This window comes from Tachyglossus aculeatus, chromosome 3 (genome assembly GCF_015852505.1).
Source record: "Tachyglossus aculeatus isolate mTacAcu1 chromosome 3, mTacAcu1.pri, whole genome shotgun sequence".
Lineage (NCBI taxonomy): Eukaryota > Metazoa > Chordata > Mammalia > Monotremata > Tachyglossidae > Tachyglossus > Tachyglossus aculeatus.
Genome location: NC_052068.1, coordinates 54,715,499 through 54,727,709, shown reverse-complemented (window position 1 = coordinate 54,727,709; position 12,211 = coordinate 54,715,499). Strand labels below are relative to the sequence as shown.

At 42.0% G+C, this 12,211-nt stretch overlaps 1 protein-coding gene across 1 annotated transcript in view; it reads right to left on the bottom strand.

Annotated features, from left to right (window-relative positions):
- Positions 1–230: 230 nt before the first annotated feature.
- GLUD1 (glutamate dehydrogenase 1) overlaps positions 231–12,211 on the bottom strand; it is a 53,988-nt gene continuing 42,007 nt past the window's right edge. The window contains 6 exon segments of the mRNA XM_038743403.1: positions 231–1,887; positions 6,277–6,339; positions 7,947–8,038; positions 10,071–10,194; positions 11,135–11,215; positions 11,549–11,686. Coding sequence (XP_038599331.1) covers positions 1,768–1,887; positions 6,277–6,339; positions 7,947–8,038; positions 10,071–10,194; positions 11,135–11,215; positions 11,549–11,686 — 618 coding nt within the window. The 3' untranslated portion in view covers positions 231–1,767.

Below are 12,211 nucleotides of genomic sequence, written 5' to 3'. Positions count from 1 at the left end.
GGTTGATATTTTGGAAGGAGAGAGGCAGAGAGAGAGAGAGGCAGGCCAAGTGAGCAAGAGAGAGAAAAGAGAGCACAGAAATATTCAGTTTCTAGAGTTTTCCCAGTGTCAAAGAGCCAGACTACAGATCTTACTGCAGTACGGGCTACCTGAAAAACGAGAGCATTATTCTGTCCTTTGGGCGTATTTTGTAAAACGCATTTACCTGGTGAAGAAAGAAACTCACAGCACAGGGAATCAACGTGGTATTTATGTGGCTGTTACATGAAATTTCATAGCTCTAATTGCAGTTGACCACATTTTAAACGTATTACCAAATGTAAAATTAACAACATTGGAAAAGAAACAGGGGGCTGTTTGGAAAAGGTTCACTTTTTAATAACTGCTCATCGCCAGGTTAAATCATGCAGTTACAAAGTAGTTAGAAAAAAAAGCATGAAATTTCTGGGAGGTTGTTTTCTAAAAAAAAGGTTTATTCATTACATAAATAATATCTGGCACTTTATTGGGATTATTCTAGACAAAAAGCCTTACTCTCCCTCCCCGACCCCCACAAAAGGGAAAAAAAAAACAACCCAGAAACCACAAGAACTCGTCAAAAACCAGATTGGTTCCAATAGGGTCTCAAAGTCCACTCTGTTTTGCTTGGTTATGTCCAGCACTTGCTAGACATCCAAATAAAGGAGATGGACAAAGACTGTCGAGTCCAGTAAGTCCTTTACTGGCCAGTGCTCAAAGCTCCTAGCCTGGCTCCAAGTTTCTGGGCCAAAATCCGTTTCTAGGTTAGCCTCCCCTCTATCTATCATTGCTACTCACTGAGGCGGCATAAAAATCTCATGTTCTGAACGACTCTTCCAAAGGATTAGAAAATCTGAAAGAGTTGACTGTTAAGGAGGTGACAGTTCTTCAGGGGATATCAGGATTATAACTTTTGCCTATTCGGGTATTTGTTTAAATTAAAAAACAAAATCTAGCTCCCATCATCCACACATTTACGTCGACACCTTGATTACACCAACCAGAAATTTTTTGCTGGATGTCTGTACATAATAAGCTATAAATGATACTGTTTTCAGGTTACAAAAATACTAGCTTCTTTCATCCATGGGTTTATATGCATCTCACTGCTCAAGTCAAGTTTAGGTTGATAAGTGATTAAAGGCAATTCTAGAACAGCAGCATGGAATTTTTTTTTTCTTAAAAGGAGGAGAGGAAGGAAGGGGAAGAAAAAAAAAATTAACCTAAAGAGGACCAGGCCCGAAGTTCTGCTACTGCACATCAGCAAAGCCCCACCTTTTGACAGGGCCACTGCATTGTTCGTACAAGGCCTTCTTGACAATGCCAAAGCCAAGGTTGCAGCATGAACCAAAATTGCACAGCGCCAAAGAGCAAGCTAGCTAACATCTCGCCAGACGCTCACCTGGTGCAAAATGCGACTGATGTGCAATCTCGGGAAGCAGCTCATATAGCAAGACGGTATGCCCATACGGCAGAGATTTTTAGTTTAAGTTGAAATACCCCAAATGGTCCTTAAGTGCAGATGAACTGGTTATCTTTAGGCCGCTAAATCTGCATACGATACCCCACTCCGAAGAGTGTAATTAAAAAAAAAAAAAGGACTACGGACTGAAACTAGTTGAGAACAGGATCTGCTATAATGAGTCCTAAAAGGGAAAAGGGGCTTCGGTAGTTACATGTAAACGTGTGAAAGAGGGTACAGAACAGGAGGCGGCGAAGGAGGCGACTCTAGTTGGCTAGCTCTCTCATTTATGTAAAGGTCAGACCAGCTTCGTTGTACACCTTGAAGACCTTCTCAATCGCGTTGACATAGGCGGCAGTTCTCAAGTCCAGACCCAGGTTGTATTTCATGGCAGTACGCATGATTTGCTGAAAAGAAGACCAGAAACCAAGTTTGGATGTAGTGAACTGCTCAGAATACCTCAACTGAGAAACGACAGCAGCTCCGAGACGGAGAGCTCATTCGGTGGACAATCTTGGGGACAGACGTCTACAGACATCAGCTGTTTCTGCCTATGTGCACGTGTCACCTGGGGCCCATTACTCCGTCAAGACCTTTGCGCCTACCCTGGGTTTCCCGCACATTTGTGTCCCAATATATAAAGCAGAAGTCACTCTTCTTGGTAGCTCGTTTAAGGCTGTTAAGCTCCCTCTAGACTATAAGCTCACTGTGGGCAGGGACCGTTATCATCATCATCATCATCAATCGTATTTATTGAGCGCTTACTATGTGCAGAGCACTGTACTAAGCGCTTGGGAAGTACAAATTGGCAACATATAGAGACAGTCCCTACCCAACAGTGGGCTCACAGCCTAAAAGGGGGAGACAGAGAACAAAACCAAACATACTAACAAAATAAAATAAATAGGATAGATATGTACAAGTAAAATAGAGTAATAAATATGTACAACCATATATACATATATACAGGTGCTGTGGGGAAGGGAAGCAGGTAAGATGGGGGGATGGAGAGGGGGATGAGGGGGAGTTATCTACCAACTCTTTTATATTGTCTTTTCCTAAGCACTTAGTACAGTGCTCTGCACACAAATAAATACGATTGATAAAAACTAAATATATATATGTACACACACACACACACACACACACATACATACATATATACACACACACACACACACACACACACCAGAGGATAAAATGCAGGAAAGATTTAGGTGACTTCTTTCTAGACACCTAGGAAATCAGGGTGATCCTCCACCATGCCCCTCAGGACTAAGTTCTAAGATATTCTAGTTGAGGACGCCCTGTGGTTTATAGAGCTCCTTCTTGATTAAGTCCAGTCGGTGGCCTCATTCAACTTCAGCCCAGATGGCTGGAAGAACAGAGCTTTATGCTGGAAGGAATCAAGGGGAAACTGGGCTCAAACGTGTAGTGCATACGTCCTTGAAGCACTTCAGTTCACTTAGTAGATAATAGGAACAAGCCTTGAGAATCTGGATCACATTTGAACATCTGTCCTCTGGCTGCAGAACAATCTTTCCACTGCCTCTGAGAAATTTCCCTACTGCAAGGACACTGATGTTTGCCTGATTGAAGGCACGGTTACATTTAAGTCCTTGGGGTGTATGTCCATGCCAAGAAATGCATAAACTTTTTCCTATAATACTGCAGGACTTTAGAGATTTGGGGATCTATGGTCCTCTCCACAGAAGAGATTGATTTTACAACTATGATTTCACTAACGTGGTTACCTTACTGTAGTGTAGCTCTGGATCACAGATTGTTATCTCAGTCTAAGTCGAGGGTACTCCCACAGCTCAGGACAAAGCACTACCATTACTCTAAACACAAATTATGCCGCCAGTAGCTCATCACTGCAACTGTATTTCACACTGGGGGACTGGCTGACAGTGTAGTTAGTGCCACACACAAAGACATGGCCTAAGCTCATAATAATATTACCAATAATATTTATTAAGTGCTTACTGTGTTCAGTACTCTACTGAGTGATTGGGAGAGTACAATATAATAACGTAACTCAGACACGCTCACAGTCTAGAGAGGGAGATGGACATTAATATTAAATAAAATTATGGATCTGTACATAATTGCTGCGGGGCTGATGGAAGGGTGAATAAATGGAGCAAATCCAAGTGCAGGGGCGACACAGAGGGGAGTGGGAGAAGAGAAAATGAAGGCTTTGTCACAGAAGGCCTCTTGGGAGATGTGCCTTCAGTACAGTTTTGAAGGTGGGGAGAGTAACTGCCTTTTGAATATGAAGAGGGAGGGTGTTCCAGGCCAGAGGCAGGATGAAGTGAGAAGCCGGGGGCAAGACAGACAACAGCGAAGTATAGTGAGTAGGTTGGTAACAGAGGAGCGAAGTGTATGGCTAAGTTGGATAAGGAGAGCAGCGAGGTAAGGTAGAAGGGGGTAAGGTGATTGAGTGTCTTAAAGCCGATAGTAAGGAGTTTCTTTTTGATGAAAAGATGGGCAACCATTGGAGGTTCTTGAGGAGTGGGGAAACACAGACCAAGTGGATTTGTAGAATAATGATTTGGGTAGCACGAAAGGAGAGAGAGATAGATAGATAGATAGATAGATAGAGAGAGAGAGAGAGAGAGAGAGAGAGAGAGAGAGAGAGAGAGAGAGAGAGAGAGAGAGAGACATGAGGCAGGGAGATTAGCAAGGAAGGTGATGCAGTAATCAAGAGGGGAAGGGGGAATAGGATAAATACTTGGATTAATGCGGTAGCAGTTTGGATGGAGAAGAAAGGATGGGTTTTAGCAATGTTGTGAACCAACAGGATCTAGTGACAGACTGAATATGTGGGTTGGGAGGTGAGTCGGGGGCAATGCCAGGGTTACTGGTTTGTGAGACAGGAAGCATGGTAGTGCTGTCTGCAGTGATGGGAAAAAGTCAGGAGGAAGAGAGGGGTTGGGTGGGAAGATAAGGAATTCTGTTTTGGACATGTTAAGTTTGAGGTGCTGACGGTACGACCAAGTAGCGATGTCTTGAAGGTAGGAGGAAGTGTGAGACTGTACGGAGGGAGATGTAGATGTGGGAATAGTCTGCAAAGAGGTGATAGTTGAAGTCATGAGAGCGAATGCTTTCTCCAAGGGAGTGGGCTTAGACGGAGAACAGAAGGGAACCCAGAACTGAATCTTAATGGCCCCCCACAGTTGGAGGGTGGGAGGCAGAAAGAGACTGAGAATGAGTGGCCAGAAAGATAAGAGAAGAACCAGGAGAGGACAGTGTCAGTAAAGCCAAGGCTGGATAACGTTTCCAAGAGAAGGGGGTGACCACAGTGTCAAAAAGTAGCTGAGAGGTTGAAGAGGATTAGGATGGAGTAGAGGCTGTTGGATTTGGCAAGAAGGAAATCGCTTGTGACCTTTGAGAGGGAGGTTTCTGTGGAGTGAAGGGGATCGAAGCCAGACTGGAGGAGAGAATTAGAGGAGAGGAAGTGGAGGCAGTGGGTGCAGACAACTCATTCCAGGAGTTTGGAGAGGTAAGGTAGAAGGGAGATAGGGTGATAACTGGAGGGAGCTGTGGGGTTAGTGATGGGTTTTTTTCTAGGATGGGAGACATGAGTGTATTTGAAAGCAGGGTGGGGGGGAACCTTTGGCAATCAACCAGTTGAAGATGGCAGTCAGGGAGGGAGCAAGCGCTTTGATAAAGTGCAAAGGGATGCACTTGGATGTGCAGGTGGAGGGGGTGGATTCTGAGAGAAAGCAGGAGCTCTCCTCTTGAGATGGTGGAAGAGTTAAGAAGGGGAAGGAGGAAGGGAGCGACTGGAGAAGAGCAGGGAAGACTTTTAAGGAGATCGTAACTGACGGTTTCCATTTTTGTCAATTGAGCAGGCGGACAGGTCATTAGGGGCAAGACTTCGGGGAGGCAAGGGGTTTGAGGAGGGAGTTAGACATCTGGAACAACTGGTGAGGTCAATGGGCATGGGTGTCAATACGGATGGAGAAGGAATGTTGCTGGGCAGAGTTAAAGCGCTTAAGGATAAACTTGGAGTAGATGAAGTTGGCCTGATATCTAGATTCTCGCCAGCAGAGCTCTGTGACTTGTACAGGAGTGAAGAAAGCGGACTGTGGGGTGATTCAGGGCTGTGGGTTCAGTGGTACATCAACGAAGTGGGCTGAGATCAGTAGAGAGGGTGGTGTCGAGGGTGCCAATTTGGTCGTCAAGGGGAGGATTAGTAGGAATCATGATGGCATTTTTAAGCTATTATTATGTACCAAGCACTGTGCCAACACTGGGGTAGACACAAGATGATCCTAGCAGAGCCAGTCCCTGTCCCACAAGTGGCTACCAGTCTAAAAGGTGGTTTGAACAGATTTCTTACAAAAGGAAAGCCACTGTCAAGATCACTGACACAGGCAAGTCGGGAGCTGCAAGTCTGCAAGTCCCCCTCAAGACAGTAAATTCATTGTGGCCAAGGAATGGGTCTGTTATATTGTTTTACTGTGCTCCCCCAAGAGCTTAGTACAGTGCTCTGCACACAGTAAGTGCTCAATAAATACAAATGATTGACTAAAGCCCACTTGACACTTGGGAGGCCCCCATAAAGTCCATTGCTTATTCCTAAAGGTGGGTTTGGATCAATACACTCCCATACGTTCTCCCAGGAAAAACCTGCTCATCACTGAGACGGACAGTTCAACTGAACACAGTCAAACACAGAGTGGGAATTTTTCCATTAACATTACAAATCTAGGTGATGAAGAGTTCAAGCAGTGAAGTCTCTCCAAGGGCAAGGATAAATCGAGCAGCACGTGCTCAATACCTACCCTGGCAGAACGTTCCATGGTATATGCTAGCCCAGAGTGTACAATATCTTTTTCAGATGCACCCTGCAAGGAAGGAGAAAACAGTTTGAAATTCATATAGACCAGGATCGCCGGCAAGACTAACACAGATTCATTTCCCTTTACAAAAAGAAGTCCAGATGCAGACTTTCTTTCTAACCAAGAGAGCAAGCCTGCGACTTTCAAGTTCAAGATTTCACTAACCCCACTGCTCTTCTCACTTGAGATTCACATTCTTGCAAAACCATCTGTTAAGGAAAACTCACTCACCAGTCATTCATTCCAATGCCTTGCAAACTTGCACAAGTACTTTCTTTATTAATAGCACCCCGTTCAGGCTTATGCTGTCAGAAGAATTGTTTCCCAAATACCCTAATTGTTTTCTATTCATATCGCGGGTGGAAAAATGCCCATTGTGGCAGACCTGAGCATATAGTTACTGAGATTCATGTTGACTTTCACAATTCAGTCCTAATTACACTTTTAGGGTTCCAACAGAAATGTTAATGAAAAGCTCAAGCACAAGGGACAGTAAATTTCAGAGGAAAGTTTAAATGTCCACAAGTCACCGAGAAACAATGATTTGTCTTTAACGCTTCTACAGTGCAGCAGTTTAAAACAAAAGCCAAGAAACCCATATGACCAACACAACCTGGCACAAATATGGAAAACAAAAAACACACATTTAGTTGGTCAAATTTGTTTCAGGTGTTTGACCAAATGGCTAGCTTTCTGACTTCAGGAATTCTCTTACAATGATTCTTTAAAGGCTGAACTTAAATGACTCTTAGAAACTTCACCAAGCCCTCAGTAAGATCAGGAGGGTGGGCTAGAAACAAAAAATGCTGGGATCAGATCATATAGAAAGTGACACCTCTTTACCTCTAACTTCCACTTGATGTATGTGAAGAGCTCTCCTAGTTCCAAGCAATCATGCATGAGAAAGGGAACTGCATTCAGTATCGATGTCTCACACGTCACCAGGTCTTAGACTATTCTGACAGGAATTTAACTATCTTTGCAGCTGATTTTCAATTTAATCAAAATGTACTCATATTGTCAAAAGAAAGAGATAATTGATCTCTTCCAATTCACAAAGGAAAAAGAACCCGGTTTAGAGATCCCAATTTTCTTTAGCTCTTAAACAAAAGACTAAAGAATTATTTAGTTTGGCCCCTGTTGGAAGTTGATACTTGGCAAGGAGGAAGAGTGCTCTAAGATTTAAGAGTTAAAGAGTACCAGGATGGATTTTGGCATGTACTGAAAGCAACCATAAGTAATTATTCAAGTTTCCATTCACATCTTTAGAACTGAATTTGTTCTCTGAGGCAAATCTACACCCCAGAGACCAGTACTCTTCCCAGGACACTACAATAGCAACTTCTAGAAGCCCAGCTTTTTCAAACTATCATTCTGCCCTTGTCTTTTAGAGCCACCAGAACGACTAGGGGGTTGTAAGTTTTTCCTCACTCCACATGCAGAATTTTCTTTCAGTCTGTAGATCTTACCAAGTGTACCAAGCACCGATGTAAAGCCACTGAACTGTCATGTGGAAAATGACAGTACTCTTTAGACCCTCTCGTCAGTTCAACAGTGATCCACTGAACTGGAAAACTACTAATGTAGTAAGTGCAAACGATGCCCTTACTTACAGATATCCGGTCTTGGAACTCTGCCGTAGGCACCACTGGAATAGTTCCACCGTGCTTTCCGAACTTCCTTTCCAAACTTTCCTGAACAGACACTGAAAGGGAAGGAAGTCCAGATGAGACGTGTCAGTGGAAAATACTCTCAAGATACAAGTTTTCAAATTCTCGGTATCTCACTTTCCAAGTCTCACCAATAACAGAAGGACTCATTGGAGTTTGAGTAATTCAACAACTATTTCTGATAGAATCTGAAAACTCATAATACCAATATTCATTAACAGGGCTCAACAAGAATGGAACTAGTCCATGTCAAACACCTAGACTATAAGCTCCTTGTGGGCAAGGAATGTGTCTACCATCTGTTACACTGTACTCTCCCAAGAGAGTAGTACAGTGCTCTGCAGATACTAAGCACTCAAATACGATCAACTAGCAAATATCCACTCATCATCATCATCAATCGTATTTATTGAGTGCTTACTATGTGCAGAGCACTGTACTAAGCGCTTGGGAAGTACAAATTGGCAACATATAGAGACAGCCCCTACCCAACAGTGGGCTCACAGTCTAAAACAGTCATTCAATCAATCATATTTACTGAGTGCTTACTGTGTGCAGAGCACTGTACTAAGTGCTTGGGAGAGTACAACAATAAAGACATTCCCTGCCCACAAAGAGCTTACAGTCTTCACTCATAATAATAATAATAATTATTATTATTACAATGGTGGCATTTGTTAAGTTCTATGTGCCAAGCACTGTTCTAAGCATTGAGGGGATACAAGGTAATTAGATTGTTCCACATGGGGCTCGTAGTCTTAATCCCCATTTTCCAGATGAGGTAACAGGCACAGAGAAGTGACTTGCCCAAAGTCACACAGCTGACAAGCGGCAGAGCCGGGATTAGAACCCATGACCTCTGACTCCCAAGCCCGTGTTCTTTCCACTGAGCTACACTGCTTCTCATCTAAAGGCTTTCTGCTTGTGTAGATGTGGCTGTGTACGCTGATTTTTCATTATCTTTAGGATTTTGTTTGTTGATGTCTGCTCTCAATGCCTGTCTCCTGCCCTTTTTAAAAAATTTTGTTTTAAATTAAATAATGACACAGGTTGGAGGATGACTATGGAAGACTGGACTAGCACCCTTTTCAAAGTCTTTTACTGAGCCCTGACCATTAGTAACGAAAACCCATATTCTGCTCATTCATCTTGAAGTTAAAGAGGAAGGAGAGGATTAGCCTGCCTAGCATTTTACTAAATTTCAACTCAACTGTCAATTTAGGCCTTTGTTCTGTGTTTCCATAACACTCATTACCAAGGTTTATTTTGGCACTTAAGCACAGCCTACTAAAAGAAAAAAAGGGAGAAAAAAAAAAAAACAGAGCAAATGGTTGAAAAAATCATCTCAGACCTCAAATCAGGTTGAGTTTAAGGTCTCGACAAAACTCATCTGAAAAATAAAATTTCCTGAGCTAGTGCTGCTCATTAGCAACCCCTCAAAAAGTACAATAGAATATATTTGTTTTGTTTCTGCTGGAGAAGAACTGTACCACTATTCACGACAGGATAAATATTCTCATCAGGGGGCTGAAGAGTTCTTGCATTGGGTAAATCTTTACCAAAAACACAACCAAAGTTTGAGACCTCTACCAAATTAGTTAGAAAGACCACCTTGTACTACTTTAACTCCCTTCTCAACTTAAAAAAAAAATTAAAAATTAAAAGAGACTTATATAGCAGTTCTAGCACGGATCTGTTCAATATTTACCGCTTTAACCAAACCTAGAATTAATGATTTTGTTCAACCCAAAAAGTGCCACACTGGAGTTGGAGACTTCATATGTACAAATTCATTTTTCAGAGGTTTAACTATTAGCATTAGCATATTTGGCCTTTGCCATGTGTAATGATGTATCAGTGAAAATATGGCACTGAACTCTGAGAATCCCAATTTTAATTTCTAAATTTATTTATGGCAGAAAAAACAAAAAATTAGAAATTAAATACTAGCCTTTAGACTCTAAATCTTGAATGGCATTCTGGAATGGGATTTTAGTAATCCTTTATCAGTTCCACAGTATTTTCAGTGACAGCATGGTTTTTGGAGGAGACAAAATGATTACTTACTGAGCAAGTGGTAGTTTGAATCCCTTTCATATTTAAAAGTTAAGCGGCCATAGCTGACGTGATTCAGATTCTTCAGCCACTCAAAGTAGGACACCGTCACTCCTCCAGCGTTCAAATAGAGATCCTATGGAAACAAATAAAACCCCACCGCAAACCAGAATATCAAGTTTCTTAAAACATATGAGGATTTTATTAACTATGGAACGTGTTAGAACACACTTTAATAAGCTTATAAAATCTTCTAAATTATGGGTAAGAAAGAAATTAGCTGAGATGAAATTTCTTATATGCATGGAGATTGAATTTCTCCCTGGCACATCCCACCCAATTACCATTTAAAACTGAAATCTGTCAGCTTCTCAGGTGCAAATTCCTCCAGGCCAGGGACCTGTCTGTTAATTCTAATGCACCTTCCCAAGGCTCTAGTTCATACATAGTAGGCACTCAAGCACTTTAAATTATCTACCAGCCTCAACTCAGTTTCCATAAAAATTCTATCTTTCATAGAAATCTTAGAATCAAAGGATTCCCAAGAAGAAATTTTTTTCCACCCACCGCTACCCCAGGAAGGTTCATACCAAAAAAAAAAAAAATAAAAAATAGGGGTTGACTACAGGGAAAGAGATGGCTAGAAATTGCCTGGATAACCTTTGCACCTCTTCAGTGACCATTGTAATAAGAATTACTGCTTTAGGTTATGCTTACCTTTCACTTGCATAACAAAAAGGCATTCAGTAACTGGATTTCAAAGTTTAACTGAGGTGCTGCTTGAAACTAAAAAGGCAGTTTTAGATTCTGAATCTTGAGAGATTAACAAAAAAAAAATTATTAAGCTATGAATGGCTGACATCATTTAAAAGGGAGTTAGTGATTTATTAGGTCAAAAGTGTTGTTTCCACCACCCCTCTCTTTCCTTTGGCTAAAAATCACAAGGAACAAGGGAAGGACCAAGTACAGTTTGAGAAAGGAACAAACCTCACTGCTGCTCCCTCTTAAAGGCAGAAAAGCCTGACTATTACTCCACTTGAAGAACTTGCTACAGTTGGTTAGCAATAGGGACTTACGGGAATGACCATGATATTCCTTTCCAGGAAGATTTTATCAGCCTCTGGGGTTGTAGGTCCATTTGCACCTTCAGCAATGATCTGAAAGAAAATCATACGGCAATAATGCTGAAAGTGTTTGCAAAGTCCCAGTACAGTGAGAGCAAGGGGGTGATGAAGACATTAAATAAGCAACAGATGCTGAATACACAAACTTCAAAATAAAGACTGGAGGGCCCTTTCCTCGTAAGCATTTCACACTTTCATACCAAGACCTACACAAATAAAGGAGTTTCAGGTAAAATGTGAAGTGGCTATTTCACTAACTATATTTGACTGACTGTTCGGGTTTCTTTTCTTCTTTCGTTTCTGAAGAGAAGTCACCGTACCCTGGGGAAAATGTTTACTACACATTTTTAATGAGATTTCACCCACCTTAGCCTTGACTCTGGATGCATTTGATTTGGTCAACTGCTTCTCACTGGCAGCAGGGATGAGAATATCACAATCTGCTTCCAAAATGCTGCCATCATAGGGCTTTGCCTTGGGAAAGCCAACAATTGTCCCATGTTGCTGTGTTGGTGGAAACAAAATAACATTTTGAAATTTTTATTATGGTACTCATGTCATCATAAAATCCTGTCCATTCTACCTTCACATCATCACCAATCAATCGTATTTATTGAGCGCTTACTGTGTGCACAGCACTGTACTAAGCGCTTGGGAAGTACAAGTTGGCAACATATAGAGATGGTCCCTACCCAACAGTGGGCTCACAGTCTAGAAGGGGGAGACAGAGAACAAAACAAAACATAGTAACAAAATAAGTAGAATACATGTGTACAAATAAATAGAGTAATAAATACATACAAACATATATACAGGTGCTGTGGAGAGGGGAAGAAGGTAAGGCGGGGGGGATGGAGAGGGAGAAGGGGGAGAGGAAGGAGGGGGCTCAGTCTGGAAAGGCCTCCTGGAGGAGGCCTGTACTCTCCCAAGCGCTTTGTACAGTGCTTTGCACACAGTAAGCGCTCCATAAAAACGATTGAATGAATGAAGCACTTACTATGTGCTAAGTACTGTTCTAAGCCATGGGAT